Source organism: Drosophila obscura, unplaced genomic scaffold, assembly GCF_018151105.1.
Source record: "Drosophila obscura isolate BZ-5 IFL unplaced genomic scaffold, ASM1815110v1 contig_84, whole genome shotgun sequence".
Classification (NCBI taxonomy): domain Eukaryota; kingdom Metazoa; phylum Arthropoda; class Insecta; order Diptera; family Drosophilidae; genus Drosophila; species Drosophila obscura.
The window spans coordinates 1,484,794-1,504,510 of record NW_024542877.1 but is presented as its reverse complement, the minus strand read 5'-3'; the positions used below and the strand labels follow the sequence as shown (position 1 = coordinate 1,504,510).

At 44.4% G+C, this 19,717-nt stretch overlaps 3 protein-coding genes and 1 long non-coding RNA gene across 4 annotated transcripts; 1 reads left to right on the top strand and 3 right to left on the bottom strand.

The window, feature by feature from the left end:
- Positions 1-185: 185 nt before the first annotated feature.
- On the top strand, positions 186-1,012 carry LOC121405220. Its single transcript, XR_005968418.1, has 2 exons — positions 186-296; positions 476-1,012. It is a non-coding gene; the product is annotated as an uncharacterized LOC121405220 (long non-coding RNA).
- LOC111068973 (protein will die slowly) lies at positions 550-2,737 on the bottom strand. Its single transcript, XM_022358806.2, has 4 exons — positions 2,620-2,737; positions 2,142-2,401; positions 1,451-2,076; positions 550-1,364 (listed from the first exon to the last, which is right to left on the bottom strand). The coding sequence occupies exons 2-4, from the start codon at positions 2,395-2,397 to the stop codon at positions 1,176-1,178; spliced, it is 1,071 nt and encodes a 356-aa protein (XP_022214498.1). The 5' UTR covers positions 2,398-2,401; positions 2,620-2,737; the 3' UTR covers positions 550-1,175.
- Positions 2,738-6,417: 3,680 nt separating this feature from the next.
- LOC111069003 (NCK-interacting protein with SH3 domain) lies at positions 6,418-12,518 on the bottom strand. The gene is given in 11 exon segments (XM_022358878.2): positions 6,418-6,695; positions 6,760-6,932; positions 7,012-7,221; positions 7,289-7,397; positions 7,480-7,677; positions 7,747-8,547; positions 8,549-9,034; positions 9,104-9,253; positions 9,450-9,732; positions 11,265-12,311; positions 12,378-12,518. Coding segments are annotated over 9 exon segments (2,493 nt in total). The 5' UTR covers positions 9,624-9,732; positions 11,265-12,311; positions 12,378-12,518; the 3' UTR covers positions 6,418-6,503.
- A 1,427-nt stretch (positions 12,519-13,945) lies between these two features.
- LOC111068969 (glutamate--cysteine ligase) lies at positions 13,946-18,968 on the bottom strand. The gene is given in 6 exon segments (XM_022358802.2): positions 13,946-14,757; positions 14,825-15,006; positions 15,075-15,689; positions 15,691-16,292; positions 16,357-16,989; positions 18,850-18,968. Coding segments are annotated over 5 exon segments (2,220 nt in total). The 5' UTR covers positions 16,982-16,989; positions 18,850-18,968; the 3' UTR covers positions 13,946-14,561.
- Between the last annotated feature and the right edge of the window lie 749 nt (positions 18,969-19,717).

Below are 19,717 nucleotides of genomic sequence, written 5' to 3'. Positions count from 1 at the left end.
GTAAATAATACTGTTTAAAAAGCTCCTTGTAGCTCCATCCTCCTATTTACTGTCAAAACAAAAATGACCACCGATATCTTTCACCTGAAACGCGTACAACATTTTCAAGTTTCATCATTTCAGTGTTTGTATTTAAATACCCACAATGGGTCAACAATCGGTTAATGAACGCTGATCACGTTAGCCAACACTGTGGTGCTGCAATACGACAGAATACAACAATATGCAATTCTGTACCCAGTAATATTAAGAAAATTTTGATTCTTTTTTTCACAGTTAAGTGAACTATTTTCCAGGTATTGTAGCTTCTATACAGTTAATCCTCTCCAAGAGAATAACCAGTGTAACAGTGCTGCTCATTGTTGAAAGTGCAGCACTGCACTGGTAGTTGCAGAGTTGAGTTTCAGTTCGCGCCAGTTCAAAGCAAAACAATAAATCTCCTTGTAAACATTCCCATGCTGTTGCTTCATTTCAGTTGGCCAAAACGTTGCATTCTCTCATCTTGGACCAGAGCTTGGCTCAAAATAAATAGAACGCTGGAAGAGGTACAAATAAATGACGCGCGCAGAATGGGGCTCGAACTCCAGGCCTTACAGTCAAGCGCCGCTTTGCGCGCGTCTATTTTTATTTAATTTAAAATGTACATTTCGTATTTTATATGTATTCTTTCCCGTGCGCTGGACTCTGTTCCGGCGGCACGTGTATGTTTTGGGGGTTGTGCTTAAATTTAGTTATCTGTCTACACCGAAAGATCATCGACTTGTGTTTGTTTGTTTGTTTTTTGTTGGGGTTAATGCGGCAAATGTTACAATCATATTTAAGGCGAAATCCCCCTGTTTTCTTACTGTTGTAGCCAATAAAATAGGCTAATAAATATCTATACATACAATTTTTAGCTTAAGAATGAATAACTAATCTGAACTGTCCCTTCTTCTTACCATACATCACCATACATCCATTGCAACATAGCAACAAAAATCCTCGAAAATACCTCGAAACTGTGAAACTGAAATTGTGATTTTGGGAGTAGACAATTAAGAGTTTACGCTTACAAAAAAAAAAAATTGTTTTTTCAATATTAAGATTATGAATTTGTGTGTGGGAGTCGGTGTGTGTGTGTGTGGGGGGCTGCTGCATCTGCATTTGCTGGATACCAGCGATAGCCGCCGTGTCCTTTATGTGTCTGATTTCCACAGTTTTATGGTCTTATCGTTCTCGAGCGCAGCGGAGGCGATGATATTCTCGGTGGGATGGCAGGCAGTGCAGAGTACAGTGTCGGTATGCCCCTGCAGCTTTTGCACCACCTCCTTGCTTTGCAGATTCCATATATAGACCATATTGTCCTCACTGCCGCTGACAATCCACTACAGGGAGGGGGGGAGGGTTACAACAAAACCGTACGTTCGTATGGGGAAAACCAATCAAAGACATAGCCACTGTGGTTACTCACCTTGCCGCCAGTGACAGAGAAATTCGCAAATATGCAGTACTTCTCGTTCTTGTGACCCGTGTAGGTCTTGAGGCACTTGCCCTTCGAGTAATCCCACAACTTGAGGGTGTTGTCCAGAGTGGCCGCCAGTATGTATTTGCCGTTCGGCGAAAATTTGACAAAGCTCACGGGCGGATTGTCGTCGTCGATCAGCGTCTTCAGGCACTGTCCGCTGGCCGTGTCCCAGATGCGGCACAGGCCGTCGTAGCTGGAGCTGACGATCAGCGACCCATCGCGATTGAAGTGCACCGCCGACACGGGATCAGAGTGGGCGGGCAGTGTCTTCAAGCACTTGCCCGTACGGACATCCCAAATGCGTACGCTCTCATCAAAGCTGCCGGAGACAATCAGGTTCGACTGCGGATTGAAGTTGCAGCAGAACACATAGTTGCTGTGCCCCTTGAGCGTCTTGAGGCTCTTGCCAGTGCTCAGTTCCCAGATCTTGAGCGTCTTATCATCGCTGCCGCTCACGAGCAGACGCGAGTCCGAGCTCCAGGCCACATCGCTGATGCCCAGCTTGTGCCCGGAGATAGTCTTCTCAAATTTTCCATCGTATGCTCCCCAGATTTTGATTAGTTTGTCAGCAGCTGCGTTAAAAAGCAATAATTATAGACAACAAAACGATTTGAAAACACAAACGCTTGGTACTCACATGAGCTGGCCAGCCATTCGCCGTTGGGGCTGAACTTGACCGCAGAAACGGCCTTGGTGTGGCCGGCGAGAGTAAACTTCAGCGTATAGTTGGGCTTCACCGACATGGAGCTCTTGTTCGAGGTGGAGTTCGAGGAGCCCGAGACATTGGCGTTGGGCTGAAGCGAATTGGGTCCGGTGGGTGCTGTCGGCATCGGCTGTTGTGGGGGATGTACAACGCCGGGATGGTTGGGATGAACGGGTCCAATGGGCACCATCTTGCTGTAATGTAATATGCGGATGCTGGATGTACATAGATATTCCAGTTTACAGTTTTCAACCCTCGCACGGCACGCGTATTCTTTTTTTCTTAAACTTTTGCAATTTTTGCTGCTGCACGTGCTTCTTCTTCTTGCTACTAAACACAGCATCCCTGTGCTTCCCGGTTTGTGTGTGTTTCAATGTTGTCTTTTTTGTTTTGGTTAGACTTTCTGGCTTACCTCTGACCGGTGTGAAAGTGTAGCTGGCTTGACCTCTGTGTTTTTTGTGGTGCTGAGTTGGTTTGTTTGGTTTTTGGTTTGTTTCGTGCCACACGTGAAAAAAGTTTTACTCAGTGTGACCGCGCACTTACCGATCAAATACTCCGCCTGACCCTGAGAAATATACCAAAATATACCTTCTCCTTTTTAAAATATACCGTAAATATACCGAGGAAAGAGATGGTTTCGAACACGGCTAACTAATTTCTACCATCTGATGGCACTGTCCATACACTGGCGCTATTGCCAGAACCACTTAAATAGACGCTTGTGACAGTCAAAAGCTGTTTGAAATAACAGCCGATTTATCACCCTTTAATACAGTATTCATTTATTATATGACAATTTATATAGTTGATTTGCTGCGGCGGTCGCCTTTAGTGCGGACCTTGCTCGGGGCATGTTTTTACTTCAGGCTGATATAATTTTCTGAAGGAAGTTCCACAGCTTCACCTCTGTTGTCTAGGCCCAGACAAATTAATTCGTATTGGCTCTCTTTGTGGCTGTTGCTGTGTTGCCCTTCCTGTGCAAACTTGGCTTGCTTTGGCAGCGGAACAACGCCTACATTTTTTTTCCTTTGACGTCAGATTTGGGACTCAGAATGACCACCGTTCGCTGCGTATTGATGGGCTCCGCTTTACATGTCGAGATCTTCTAGAATTCTGGCATGACCTCTCATGCAAAAGTAATGCAAGATCGCGACACGCAAAACGAAGCCCATCAAAACGGAGCAAACGGTGGCTATCCTGTGGCCAAATCTGGAGTCAAACGGAAGAAATTGTCGACGTTGTAGCGCTCCAGAGCAAGCCAAGTATAAACAGTTATGGAGGGAAGGTCCTTGTCCTTGTCCTTGCGAGTTCACATCATCCTTGCGACCGCTTCCCGTTGATCCTTCTTGCAGGGCACGGCCCTCATTTTATAAATGAACAAATTAAGCCATCTTCTAGCTGGTGACTGTGCCCCTGCGGCCTGCGGTGAAATTCGAGCCGTGTTGCGTAATCGTTAGCCTATGAAGGGACGGGACGGAATGGGACCGTACAAAATGTAAGCCAGAGAGTAACAGATTCGTTCGTCTTACCCATGTCAAAAAGAGATTTGGCTATTATGCGTAGAAGTGCTAGGATAATTAATTCGAGGCGCTTTAAGCGCCCAGAAACCCTCAAAAACTACTCAGCAAATCTGCTTAGCTGGCACTCAACTTTTCTCGCTCGAATAAAGTTATGAAATGAAAATGGGTTCGGCTCTGCCTCTCTGCCAATCCTTTACTAGAGATGGTCGCGTGTCGGATCTATTCAGAGCTTCACGAGTGCACGAGTGACAAATTTCCAACACGAATAAATAATAATTGCTAAAAATTGTCCCACACTATGCACACAGAAAATCCTAATGATCCACCAGATTGCAGGTGCAATCTAGACTGATCCACAAGACTGCAGGTGCAATAAAAAATAATTTTGTTCTTGTTGGTACCCGGCGAGCCGTCTCCACAGTGAAAGAGCTGGATCATTTGCTTGGATCAGACCAGCGGGCAGCAAAGAAAACATATACATAGATAATGGTTAACCACTAAATGGCAATCTATTGGGTTTCATTCTTCTCAGGAAAACACATCTATTGAACTCATTTTTGGCCAACAACTAACCAGAGTTATTTGATTTACCTTTATTTGTGTGTTGCTCATTTCGTTTCTTTACATTGCGAATTCGTTTTCCCCCGATACATTTTGAATGCGGCGTTGCCTTTTTTCTGTTTTCGGTTGTAGGATCTCTGTTGTTTCTTGTTAAAAGTTAAAAACTGAAAAGTTAACAATCTTTAAAATGAGCTCTATTTGCTTGACTTAAACGTGTGTTGTTCCTTGGTAATTTAATTAATTACTCGTATTATTAAACATTCAGTGGGTGTTTTTGGTTTTTGTTTCTTGTTTTTATTGCTGCTGTGCGTGCACGGGGCGACGATGGCATATAATCGTTAATAAGTTAAGTTTAAGTTACAATAATTGTGTTCATCTTGTTTATAATTCAAAATCGAAAGGTACAATTTGTTATTATTAATATTATTATTTTGGTAGGCAATTGATTTAAAGACAACTCGCATTGCACAATCGTAATTTCGTTTTTATTTTCGTCGTCGTTTTCAATGTTATATTTTTTAGCTTTTAGTTGATGGCTGTAAATATCTATTACTCTCTACGAAAATTATGGCAAATTAAATTCGTTTTTTTGCATCAGCAGCAGCTCCGTGTTTCGGCATTAACACAACACACAAGAAAAAAAAATCTATTTTAATTATTCAAATATACATCATGCACATTTAGCTTTTTTTTTTTTTGATTAAAAGTTTCTGCTTAAACAATTTAACAATTCCTAACAATAAACTTAATAGATAAAATTCACCAATTTAGATTTGCAGCTGCCTCAAACCACACAACAACAACAACAGCAACAGCAACGAAATCGCTTCTCAAACAATTTGAAATTGTTAAATCATAAATAATCTTTTGAAGAAAGGCAAGATGAGATCTCCTCCAGAACGAAAGGAGCGAGATCTGTGTAATAGTGTTAATGTGTGTTTTGTCTGGTGCTGAATATAGTAGAAAGATCAAGTCATAACAATTTTTATATTATGTTTCCTTATAGCGATAGAGAGAGAGAGAGGTCAGAGAGAGAGAGAGATAGAGAGAGATAGCTAGAGAATAGGGTGCGTGTGTGTGTGTATGCGAGTGAGGGAGAGAAATGCAATTATTTTGCCTTCTTTGTTTATTTTTTTTTTGGCGGAGTTAATTATTCCTTCCTTCTTCCTCTATTTCGATTTCCAATCCATATTTGAGCTTTAACAATTTTCAATGATTCTTGTGTTTGTTTTTATGTTTCTGTTCTCCTCATAGATTATATAAAAAAATTCAACATTTTATGCACGCGTATGCTTGTTATTAGATATTACATTTGACTGGTTTACATTTTGTCTGTCTGTCTGTCTGGTTTAGCTTCAAATACTTGTCATATATGTATGTGTTTTTCTGTATATAATCGTTAATATAATTATCGTAATTGATATTATTCTTGTAGATTGCAATTAACATTTCTTTCGTCATTTGTTATGATTTGAATGTATATATTTCATTATTTATGTATGTATAATTATACTATAAATATCATTTTCATTTAATGTGTTTGTCAAATATTCAAAATCAGTTTGCAATTATACCTAGAGAATTTAAATAGGTTTTGGTTTGGTTTTTTTCTTATTACTGGTTTGTTGTTTGACTCTGGTTCTCTGACTAGGCTAAAAACATCGTCTCTAAATTAGTAAAATCATCTCACAGTCCCATCAGAATCTGGAAATAATTTAGTGTAGATAAATAGCTATGGCTATTCCCTCCGCATGTCCACACACTCACTACCTACATATACATATACCTACATATTATACGTATAGCTATGTATGTATTTAGATGTAGGCATACATAAGAATATTGCTATTGTGGTACCGGCTACAAGGTTGGGTTGCAGTGTCCCCTGCTTACAGACTATATTCATCATAAGATTACGAGTGTATGTGTATGTGGCGTCGTGTGTTCACTTGTTGGTTGTTTTTAGCTTTCTGCTTTTCTTTTGTTTTTGCGTACTCAATCCGGAATAGATTAAAATGCAACGTGAAGTTAAGGCTTTTCAGGACCAAGATCAAATGCATAACTATTCAAAATTCATTGAATACATTTTAATTCGAATTTGAAATAATGTTTAAGGTTTTTTTTTATGGTATGGTTGGCTCGCTATTTTGTTTGACTCGCCTCACTAGCAACGCTTTAATTTGGTATCAGTTTGGTTTCAGTTTGGTTGTTTGGCTTAGGCCTTGAATAGCTGCGGAAATTCGTTGGCTATCTCCCGCACCAGCTGCTGATCGGAGGCACTGCATTCGGTCTCCTCGCAAAAGATGCGTGTGAAGATCTTCATAAGATCGTGCTTGCGATGCTCGTGCTCCTGATAGTTTGTGTTGCGCAGGATGCGGCGGCACAGCTCCAAGTAGCAAGGACGAGTCTAAATGTAAACAGCAATGAAAACAGTTTAGTCATCCGCGGTACACGCGGATCTATGTACTTACCGCACTGCCCGCATCCAGATCGGACAGCTGCCGCACCACAATATCGATCAGCACCTTAATATCGTTGGTGTAGAACATGCCAGCCGTATCCGGGTGGCTGAATATGTCAATGAACATTCGCAGCACTGTGTTCATATGCTCATTGGGATGCTTTAGCAGACGTGTGGGATCATCTGAGGATAGAGGATATTTATCATCCAGGAATGCCATCACAAATAAAAGCCAGGCAGGCAGGCAGGCACCCTAACTTACCCTCCCGATTGAGCAAAAGCAGCAGCTTCTCGGTAAAGACTTTGGCCGTGGGCAGACTCTGCATCGCCTCGATGATCACATTGTATGTGTTCTCGCTGAATTGCTGATTGAAGGACAGTATCAGGGCAATGACCATGTCCACCAGCAGCTCGGGGTTATTGCCCTCGACGATCTCCAGCAGAAAGCTGGCAAAATGCACGCCCAGATAGTCTGAAATATGTACGATATGTATTGAATAAGAATGGAACGGCTGGAGTGAATCGACAGGCAGACGCACCCTGATGATTCACCGGCATCGGTTGTCCCAGCGAGAAGATAACTGTCAGCATCTTGACCAGCTGCTTAAAGCGCTCCAGGTTGGAAAAGTGAGTCTTCATGTCTTCCACCTGGCAAGGAGGGTTGAGAAAAAGGAAAGGTAAAATATAAGTTCAGTTTCGTCCCCCCTCCCCCCAGACGGCCCCTAATTACAATCTCCAGCGGCAGCACCGATGTTAGCAATATGTCCACAATAATGTGATCCAGATGACAGGCAGCGGTGAATGTCCGGAGCAGCAGGCGCTTGATGGACCAGCGTGTCTCCATTTGATAGTACTGCACCAGATTGATGAACATCTGGTACTGGTCGCAGGACATTTCATAGCAGCTAATGTTCTCGTCCGCATTGTTCTGCAAGCAGATAGGATTGCAATTACAATTATTACTGGATAAATACTCTCGTAGCTGTTGGGTAGGTACCAGTATCTCAACCAACTCCTCGAGGAACTGAACGATATCCTCCTCATCCTCGTACAGCATCCAGGTTCGCTGTTCCGTATCGTTTTTGCAGTCCGCCAGCTGGCCAAACAGATACTGCAATCGCTTCGAGTCGTGCGTGATGCCCAGTAGCTCTTTGGGCGTAGCCACCTTGCCGGTGACATGGACGGCGACGGCCTCCAGGTACGGATTGATGGAACCGTTGTACAGCTGCTCCAGGCTGGTCAACACCACGCGCAGCGCCTCGCACGACAGGTCAAAGCTAAGATTCGTATTCCGACGCAGCGCATCCACAATCTGATACACATCCGATGATTCCACCTTTAGCTGGCCACGAATGTAGCTCGCTCGGTCACCGGCCCGTCCAGCAGCCGCCTCCTCGCCATCAATGTCTGTGTGCCGGTGGCGCGAGGGCGATGCCGAGGGACTGTCGATACTGTCCAGGGCCTGGCTATTGTCGGCACTATCAGCGATCACATTGCCCACATCATCGCTGGGCACTGCACTGGCATCGTCTGACTTTTCCTGCGTACTGTCCGGCTCGTCACCGGCCGCATACGCATCCACATCCACATCGTGATTCCTTGCACTGCCAATGCTGCCGTTGCCCGCACTACTGCTCTTCTTCATGCCAGAGGCAGAGGTGGAGGCGGACGCGGAGGCGGTACTGCCATTCTCGTTGGGTGGCTTGTGATGCTGGCTTGTGCTCAGTTGACTGGTCTCCTTGTACGTGGTCACCACATCCTCGCTGGTGGTGGTCGTGGTCGTTGTCGTCTCTGAAGGGCTCTGAGGTGATGCTGTTGTCCTGTGCCATATCCGCCACTGCAGCCACAGCAGCCACAGCTGCCACGGCTGCCACAGTTGTTGCCTTCGTCGATGTAGTTGTGCCTGCAGCTGCAGCTGTGGCTGTGGCTGTGCTGGCCACAAGCGGCGGTGCTGGCAGTGGCTGTTGCTGTTGCGGTGTCTGAATGGTGCAGCTGCTGCTCGGCATCTGCATGTTGCCCATGCTGGGCGACTCAACCATTGCCTGGGGATGGCCCTGGGGATGGCTGCAGCCGACCGCCGGACTCGACATGCTTTTCCGGCTCATGTCCAGCCGCTGTGCTGCCGGCGGCGGACTGTGATGCCTGTGCTGGGAGTGGGAGTGCGAGTGTGTCTGGGACTGAGATTGGGGCTGTTGGTGGGGATGCGAATGTCGATGGCTGCTGGCCTTATCGCTGTAGCTCTGAGAGTACGAAAGCGAGGAGTCACCGTCCCGCTCCGAGCTCTCCTGTAAGGGGAGGACCACGTGTGAGTGGGTTTGTATCTATGGAGTGAGTGTGGAGTCCACACCACTTACCGCATAAAGCCGCTCCATGGTGTTCTTCTTCTCGCGCAGCCGGTCGAGCAGTTCGTCCTTCGACATGATGCCATTGATCTCCTGGTCTGTACACTTCTCCAGCGACTCAATCGACGAGTTCAGAAAGCTGATGAGGAAGTCATGCTCCACCTGCGGGGGCGAGGATGAGGAAAAGGAGAGACAAGAGTGAAGGAAAGTGTACCACAATTCTACTCTTCATTCGCATTCGGAATCTCATTTGCTTTCCGCTTACTGCACCACTCGAGACGCACTTAAACTACATCTTTGAGTACTCTGCCACACTAGAGTGTCCCCCTTGCCCGTGCCACTCATGCCACTCACTCACCTTAATCTTCATTACGTAATTTGATGGGACAAAACCAATGTTTCCCTTCATGCTGACCACCTGCCACCAATTTCGCTGGCGGGCGGATGTCTGGTACAGAATGAAGTACTCGCCCTCATCGAAGCTAATGGTCTTGGGATAGACCGCCTGAAAGTCGTACAGGGCCTTGAGCATCTCGATGCCGTTGCCTACACCAAGGGAGAGACCTTCCGACGTTCCTGCTGTTGCTGTTCTGCTGCTCCTGATGGTGCTCCTGCGGCGGGAGATGTGGGAGCTGCGCCAGCTGCAAAATGTAATTGAAAATGGAAATGGTTTTGCAAAAGGAAATGAGTGATTAAATAGTCTTAGTCTTATTACGGGGCAAATCAAAATTATATGAAATTTGGATGAGGGCGTCGGCACACCTATACGCACACACACACACACACACAACACAAGCACAGGAAACCAACTGCCTGCAGGCCGCAAGGAAAGTCCACTGCCGAGGGCCAACTGGCAACTGCCGACTGGTGACGGGTATATGGGATGGAGGCCTTTGGGACTCTGTTGTCTGTGCACTGCAGCAGCACAAATACCCATGCACTCTCTCTCTATCTCTCTCGCACACACACACACACCCCAGTAGCACGTAGATCGCGATTGTTGCAACAGCAACATACAAGAATGTGGCGGTGGGGTGGTCGGAAAAGGGTTTTCTTTATTACAGCGGAAGAGGAAAATGCAATTTTCATATATTACTTGCTTCTCGCTTTTGTCTGTCGTTCTCTTAGGGGTCTCTCTGGCAGGTTTCTGTTTCTTCCTGTTTTTTTTTTTTTGATTCCGTGCAGCAACACGCCTTGCGCTTTTGATCCTATTCAACTTTTATTGTTTTCCTTGGAGCTCACACAAACACACGCACACACCCACACACACCGACACATGCGTGAAAGCGCACGTGCCTGTGAAAAGCTTATGCGCGCTTCGGCACCACTTCGGCTTCGTGCTGCAGGAAAATTTGTGTTAAAATTTCAACACACGAGGAAAATCCGTTTCAAAACAGAACGCCCACCCCACTGCCTCGCCCACTCTCACCACGCGCGCGCGTTCTCCTTCTCTTTCTCTCTCTATTTTTTGCCCAGAGAACGTTTAACGGTAAAACCAACACCAACAGCCAGAGAATAAAAACCGGACACGGAACGGAACTGGTTCACAATGGAAACCGCAAAAAGGGGCGCTCAACGATAATAATTTGATGTTTTATTTCCCCTGGTAGAGTGTATGGTATTTAAATATACCATACATATGTAAAAACATTCTACCCCTTTTTGTCAGGCTCTTATTTCGTTTGCTAAGCCAGATCATAGAGACCATGCCAGACCATAGAAGCGATCTTTCGCAATATTCGCAAGAAATTGCATAAGAAGTTTCATACATATATACATACATATGTATACGTTATAAAGGGAAGTATTTGGAGTCATGCAGGTTCATCTTTAAAGCATGAGTCTTCATTCTCTTTATTAATTAAATTGATGGTGGAAAAGATTGGAAGAGGCGCGCCATTCTCCATCGTGCGTGAGTGCTGTTGGAACTAATTCCGGAACTAGTACATATACCGTTATAAGCGGCTGCTGTTAGGCTCCCATGCGGCACACACACACACAAATTAGCAGGACACCTTTGCATAAAAATGTACATACATACAAAATATACATACATACAGAGTATCTATGCTAATATGACAATGGAGAAACACTTAAAAAAAAAACAACAAAACGAGGTAGAGGATTGGGAATGGGAATTGGACGCCTTTCCGTTCCTCATATATTCACTTACCCATATTTTGAGAGCACCTTTTGCTGAAACTTACTGTTGGCTCGTTATTGGCCCTCCGCCTGTTGTCCCTGGTCCTGCTGCGGCTCCTGCTGCTGTTCCTGCTCTGCTGACGTCGACGGCCCAAGGACGTTTGCATATATTTAAATATTTTCGCGAAGCTTTTTCTGCTTCCGCTCCTGTTGTTGGTTTTAGACTTTTGTTTATGGGCGTTTTTTACGCTCTACCTTTGTCCTTTACCACTAGTTGGTGCGGCCAACTTTTAGCAATAACCGTAAATTGATTGGCACGCCCTTATTCTCGCACTGGTTGCTGCTGCTGCTGAGCTGATGCTTCTGCTGTGCTGCATGAATAGGCAAGTGCGACTCTGTGTTAACGTATGTAGTTGATTAATTACGATGCTATGCTGTTGCTGCCTCGTCTCGTCGGATGCACTTGTTTCTCTATGTGCGTCCCACGGCTCAGGCGGGGGTGGGAGCTTGTCTGTCTGCGCGGTAGGGGCTGCGGGCTGGAGAGTGGCTCGTCACCTTCATGATTCGGCTGCTCTCGTGCTGGGCACGATATGTTAATATAAGGTAGGGCAGTTCATTTGGTATCCAAAATTCTTCCAGAATTATTTGCATTCCACACTTTGCTGGGCTGGATCGGCAAACAAACTATAGGATCGAGCGAACGGGACAGCCCTGCCTCAGCAGAAAGTACACACCCAAACAAGAACGAACATACATATGTATGTATATCTATAAATGTTTGCAAACACACACAACAAACACGCACAGAAAAGGTTAAAAGAACGCGCGTGACATCTGAGTCAATCACAGCACCAAGAGAAAAAGTGTTGCCGGAGGACAGTGTCGTGTCTTGTTCAGGCCATGAACGTGATCATCCCATCCCTAGCGGTCACGGATGTCAACAAATTATTATCCCATTGAAAAGTATTTCAACTCATACAAAAATAAACCGCAAATTCACACACACATGCACTCACGGTAACGGTTGTTTAAGTTTTGTTTTTATTTTCCAAAGCGAAATGTCGCAGACGGTGGACGACTATTCCCAATACAAGTAAACTTTTCTTAGTAAAGCAATGCCGCACCGTCAATAAATTTCGCTTACGTTTCATCCAGTTGTTGCACTGGATTGATTGAATTAAATTAAACAGCTAATTTTGACGCCGTCATATGAGAAACAACATTGATTTCCACTTAGTTAATCATTTTTATGTTTTGTTTTGTTCTTTGTTTTTCTTTTCCTCAGTGTGACCGCGGATTTATGCCAAAATATACCGCCTGACCCTCAAAAATATAGCCAAAATATACCTTCTCTTTTAGCTAATATACCGTAAAAATCTCGATCCCGTTTGGTAACTGCAAAAATACCATAAATTGCGATATTAATTGAGATGGATTTTAAATTTAGTGACAATTTTCGCAAATCTAATCAATATACAAAAACAGTTAATAAAATCGATCATTGCATGGATGACAAATATTTCATCATATCCCAGCAATGTGCGAGGCCCTTAAAAAAAGCTTGGCCGTTTTAATACTGGGGCCATACCTTGCCATTACAGTCTCCCGGACTCTTTTTTTGAGCTGCAACGATAGTTGGAACGATAGGGCGGTTATAACCTCTCATTTTGAAACAAGCCTATTTTCTATTGATTTTTGCAAAACAGATTTTATTTTCCTTCAGTATTTAGTATGCAGTTGGGGTACATAGCTGTTTTTTGCTGTTGATTTATTTAATAAAAATACACATTTGATCTGATCTCGCTCTTATAAACTGGCTATCAAACTTGAATAAAACCTTTTGCTTGTATCCAGTGTTTGTATATAGTTTAGAGTTATATAGTTTTTGATTGATTATAATTGCAATCCCATCTCATGTCCCTGCACCATCTTCTCCGCTTCGCAATTCTCTATTTAGCCTAGACTTAGTCCTTCCCTAATGCATTCGCTTATCTTATCGACAACGATAACTATGGTTTAAAATATATGTAAGTACAATTCATGCATTGCAGAAGGCATTTTATCAAAAGTTTCCCATGTCCAAATATCCCCCCATACTTTCAGTGCTTGCTTGTACATAGTACATAGTATATAGAGAATATTGTGGGTATTGTGCTCTGTTCGTCGCCTTCTTCCCGCCTCTGTTTGTTTGTTTGTTTAGCTTCTTCGGTACAATTAAGATTCAACAATGTTTCCTTTTTATTTGCTTACTTGTGGTCACAAAAATTGCAATAATCATTAATCAAATGGTTTTAATAATAGTGAAACAATCACGTAAATTATAATAGCTTAAGTTTCTCTCACATTTTCCCCGTTTCGGTTTCTATGTTTAGTATGTTTGTATGTGTATAGTTTAATAACAGCAGGCCACTTTTAGACATATGTGTGTATGTGTGTTTTTGTTTTTGTATAGTATAGTATTCATATATATATATATATTGTATATTTATATTAAAAAAAAACAACATTACATTGTACTTGCATTCATAGATCAATAGGAATAATAAATATATATAGATTTATAAACGAAACAAAAAAAAAAAAAAATATATATGCTTTAACCTGGGCCATTTTTTGTGTATCTATTAAATGTACTTTTCTTGTTATTACTATTATTATATTTTATTGCATTTAGTTAGAGTTTATTGTATTTTATTGTATGTATGTGGTTGGAGGAATTTTTTTTGGAACGGCACTTCGGTTGAGATTTTTGATTTTCCATTTAGTTGTGTTCTTGTTTCACTTTTTTGTCCACTAATATTGCAATCGTTTAATGTTTATGAAGGAGGGAGGTAGGGAGGAAGGTATCGGATGGCCACAAAGAAAGAAAAACCATAATAAAAGGGAGAACATTGTTGCTATAATTTTGTTGTTTGTCCAGGATTTTGGGCCACTCTAGTCACTAGACTTTCTCATTGGCATTCACCTTGCTTCTGCTTTTGCTTTTGCGCTCTGTCACACATCCAATGCCCTGCCCTGCCCTACCTTGCCACATCAGGCGATGGCCACAAAACATTTGTCCACAATTAGGATTTGGTGCACACTAATTGTTAATTGATAAATTATGCTACAGAAATAATATTGATAAGTGTTGTGTGTGGTGTGTGTTTGTTTAAATGTGCCACCAAACAATCCGATCCAGAGAACCAACACGACAGAGACAGACCCACAAGACGGCATCGAATCACATGCGCCTGGCCGGCCTACGCGTCATTGAAGCGTTCTCGGCGCGCTGCTGCTTCTGTTGCTGCTTATGCTTATGCTGATGCTTCTGTTGCTGCTCCTTCGATCATTTGTCATTGTCCTCGCAGCAGCCATTCTTGGCCAGCTGCTTCTGCAGGGCAGGCGGAATGAAATCTTTCGTCTTGGTCTTGGAATGATAGCCTTGGCCGAGCAATGCCGGCTCCACATGCTTGCCCTCCTGTATGCCCTGGATGAGCTTCAGCATGTCATAGTTGATGCCCTCAGTAACCACGGAATCTTGCCTGTAAAACAGATTGGATTGGTTCGTTTAGCCACACAGACACTGTGATTGTTTATGAATTTACTCACTTGTAGTCCGGATGGTTGAGCACTTGCTGGCGCATCCATGTGGCCGTTGTGATCAGCTCACCGGCGGCACGCTTCTCAATGAAGCGCAGATACTGTTCGATGGTGCAATGGGTGTCTGTGTCCACCTCCATGGACTGCAAATAGCTGCGGATCAGTGGCACCAAACCAGGAAAAACATTCGACTGTGGAGATACAAGGATTTAGATTCAGGATTCAGGTTTCAGGATTCTTCTCTTTTTTTTTAGCTTACCTTTCCGTTGAAGATCTCATTGATTGTCAGCAGCTGGAACAGCTCGTTCTCCTCATCATCTGTGTCGGTGTGATCGCTGTCCACACCATTGGTGGTGGTGGTGGAGCCGCCATTTGAGGTGCCATTTGTGGTGCCATTTGAGGTGCCATTTGAGGTGCCATTGGTCGTGGCCTTTGGGCCATGGCCATGACCATGTCCGTTTCCATGTCCATTCATTTTCGCCGAAGTGCCATTGTTGAAGGGCTCCTCCTCTCTTTCATCCTCGTTGCCATTCCCATTGCCATTGGTGGACATGCCGTTGCCATTCTCTGCCGCTTCGTCTGTCTGCCAGCCATTGATGTGGACCCTACCCTTGGCCTGGGCCAGGGCCGCCCTCTGTTCGGTGGTCTTTGATGATTTGCGGAACCAGAATTTCTCCGCACGGCAGGCGTCGCGCTTCTGTGCCGTCTGCATGTTCTCGTCCACCTTGCTGATGGGCGTCAAAAAGTTCAGCTGGTACGAGAGAATGACACGGGTGAGCAGGACAACGAAACAGACGATGGCAGCATTCTCAAAGTCACTGATCTGCGCCTCACACGGCCGGAACTCCACGCGCCATCCAATCGAACTGTTAGGGTGGCGGCGGCTTGAAGCGCATGGTCTGCCAGTTGGTCGACTGAATGTTCTCAAAATGATCGGTGTCCTCGTTGTCGTTCTGGTGGACCTTCTCGCTGAACAGCGACACCGTATCACGAATGAAGAGATGGGCCACATGCTGCGCCAGCAGATGGTCAATGCCGCCCTCGACCAGACGGTTGTACACCTGCTTGTCATAGGTTATGGGCACGTCGTTGTACTTGGCCCCCTCTGGGGACAGGTACGAGTCGATGGAGTCGTACCGCGACTTGGCAATGCGGAACTTTTGGTTCTCGAGCGGCGCCAGGCCGCGCTCCTCCTCGGTGCGGCAGTCCACTGAAGAGCTGATCACGTTCCAGCGGCAGTCCGACTCTGTGAGGTAGCCGCGATAGATGGGGCTGGCCGCCGTCAGGGCCAGCATGATGGGGCACAGGGGGGCCAGCTGATCGTACAGGCGCCGCGCCTCTGTGATGTTGCAGGCCTGAAAGGTGAGCTGCAGGCAGCAGCAGCCCATGCCAAAGCCCATGGCGTCCAGCAGCACAACATCCGGTTCGCCTGGCGGTGCCCCCTCCACGGGCAGCTTTGTCTTGGCGTCTTTGAACACTGCAGAGGATGGAGGATGAAGATCAGTGAATGCCTTTTATCTTGGCCAGGCGCAGACGCTTACCCTTCAGCTTGATGGAGACCTTCTCGCCGCGCCGCATGCGGATGTTGCGGGTGAGCGTCTTGAAGCGTGGATGTCCCGGGAATATGGCCTCGTCGGGAAAGTAAAGGGACCGAGCTGAACTGAGGGGATCCTCTGGACGGGGCTGGGCCAAGGGGTATGTAAAGTTTGGAGATCCGAGGCGCGGAAAGTTTGTGATCGACATGACGCACTCGTCCTTGGCCAGCAGCTCGGTGACCTCCTCGCGACGATAGCGCATATTGGCCTCCACCAGATTGAAGTGGGCCATCAGTCCGCCAAAGGGCTTGCCGGGCGTACCCTCAATCATATAGGCACCGTATTCGGGACGCCACAGCGACTTTACGCCCTTCGGATCGGCCATCTCCTTTTCGTTCAGCTGAGCCAGCAGATCTTGGGCGATCAACGCCACGCGGGCCACTTTTTTCTCCTCATCGAACTTGACAATGATGTACTCCACCTCGTCGCCCCACTTGAGGATGTCTCCCTGGCGATCCTTCAGTCTATGGTAGAGATTTATGAACTGATTCACGCCATGCTCGCGCACATGATCGGCCAGCGCCTTGGTCTCCTCCCAGGAGAGTGGACTGCCCTCGCTTAGTAGACCCATAATATAAACTGCAATTAAAAAGGAAAAAATACATACAGATTAGGGATTGTGTGGATCGAAGAAGGGGCGCATGAACCTCTGTATTATTCTGGAGGTCTGTGTGTGGTCTGTGGTGTGTGCAGGACTCCCCAAAGTTTTCCTCTCAATACTTCAGGCGATTTGAAACCGATCCCAAAACAAAACTGAATTTTGAACGACTACTGATTTGAGCAACACAGTAATCTCGAGTCGTTCGAGTATTTAGGCCAATGGAATGGACGAATGAAGAACTTAGCACAGAGAGCGAGGGAGAGAGTGAGTGCGGTGGTTTCGCTTCACGAGCAATCACTTGAGTAACGAGTAGAAAAAGAAACGAGTACCAGAAATCGACAGACGTTGATTCGCTGTAAAAATGTGCCCTAAGCGAACGGACACATTCGTTTTGACTAAAACGAGCGATTCGTCAGAAAGTGCTTTGCGGCATTTTCAATTTGGTTTAAAATTATGCAAATATGATACAGAACGATAGGAACTATTGAGAGCAAGTAAAGTTATATATTCTGTGCATTTTGTTTTCGGTATAAGGCATGGCACAAGTGATACCCCGTAAACGCTGTTGGGTAGGACTTTCTGTGAAGCCTTCATTCAATCAAATGATCTACGTAATATCCGTACAAATACGTGTATGTGTACATTGTACATACATATGTATATTGTAAGTGCTAGAATATGAATGTGGATGGGATGTACTTTGTTTGCTTCTTGGTCTTGACATTCGGTCGAATTTACAACATTTGACTCAATTAATTGATAAGCGAGAGTCCGAGAGGCGAGAGCCGTAGAGAGAAGCAACCGAATAGTAATCAAATAATTGATAAGCCAACAACCTTTTTTACTCCTGTGTGTTTCCCTGAACACAAACAAACATGCCTGCATGTGCCACACAAAATCAAATATACACTTAGGTGTTCAAATAAACGAATATACATACATACATACATACATATGAACGTACATACATGTCTCTAAAATATTCTTATTGTATATATTTAGCCCCGGACGACGACAGGTTGCTGTGCGCCGCCACTCGAAACTGATTGAATCATACTATTCCACTTCTCGCATTGTTGTTGTGTGGGGGGGGAGGGGGAAATCGGAAATTTTGATCATTTCGTTGTTGTCGCTGAGAGTTTCCAAGTGAGAAACTTGGCCGATTGTGGCGCAGATTTACGATCAGCCACTTGGGAGCACCGCACACACACACAACATCGATCAAGTTGTGTCTCGTCGAATGCGCAAACACTTCACTTATTTTTTCACTTCAACATCAACATCAAAACGGAAATAAAAACAAAGCCAAACGATGGAGAATTACACCTGCAAGTGGAGACAATCATGTGGCATGTCGATTCTGGCCACACAAAATCCATACAAATTACATGGGAATGTGGTCGAATTTGGCTTAAATTTGACAGCTCTAACAGAATCTTGAAACGATTGTTTTTTTTTAATTAAAAATCGGCAGATCGAAAGAAGTCTCTCAAGGACTCTAAAAATCATTAACTCAAAGCAGCATTTAGTTAAAAAAAAAAAAACTTCGAACCCTCAAGACGTTTTTAGTCTCTGACAATACTTGAAAAAACCTCTTGAAAGACCTCCAATATCCTTTAGTTTTTTAAGTTCCCTTAGCTTTGTTCAAACTCAACTCAGAGAATCCATTATGGATAGTTTTCAAACAGCTTTAGAACATTATTACAAAATATCCCTACAGGATATTCTTGAGCAAAAATATCACTCACACAAACCGTGTTTAAATCACTTTAAAAAACATTGAAGCACAAAGGGAAACTTATGTTTGAATAATATTATGGGATGGTTGATAGATATACCTTTCTGTTTTGGTTTTGGTTTCGGTTTCTTTCTTTTTCACTTTTACTTTAATTCCAAATTGGGGAATTATTATTTCTAGTTGATATTGAAGTTGTAACTAGATTCTAGCTCCACGGCCGAAAGCGGACTAACTTTATACTCGGCCATACTCCAGCTTATTATGTGGCACGATCCACCGATCCACCGATCCACGAAGCACCCGAACCATCGATTGCGACAACGAACGACGGCCGACGGACGACATCCACCATTGATGAAAAACCAATTGTAGATCTGAGTGGAAACCAACCAACAAAACGGACCAGATCGTAGCGATATCTATGGGGAAGGGGGCTCATAAATGATCGTCCGACTGTCGCGACGCGAAGCGTCGTCAACTTGAGAGTCGTCAACTGCATGGGTATTTCGGATTGGGGATTGGGGACTGGGGATCCACGGGTCTCCACACTCCACTTCAAATCTATCGAGTGCCTTTCGAATTATTCGCCATGTTATTTATTATATTTAATAATATTCGGACCTGGACTCTGGAAGGGTTTATTATATACATATTTTGTTATTCATATTTATAGATTTGTATAGATTTACAACCATGGCAACCATAAAGATTGTTGCTGGGATGGAATAGGTATGGGTATGGGGATCGGAACGGACCGGATCGGATCGGATCGACAAGTACATTCGTTTGAAAAACAATACGCCAAAAAAAAACGGGGGCATTTGCATTGTAAATAACTGCCAATCAATCGGTTGGGTTTGGCAATTTTATAATATTATTAAATGCGTGGTGGAGAGGAAACGCATAGATTTCAATTCAATTGCCGACAGTATATCATGGCTACAATATATTGTTTTGAGTTCTTTTGT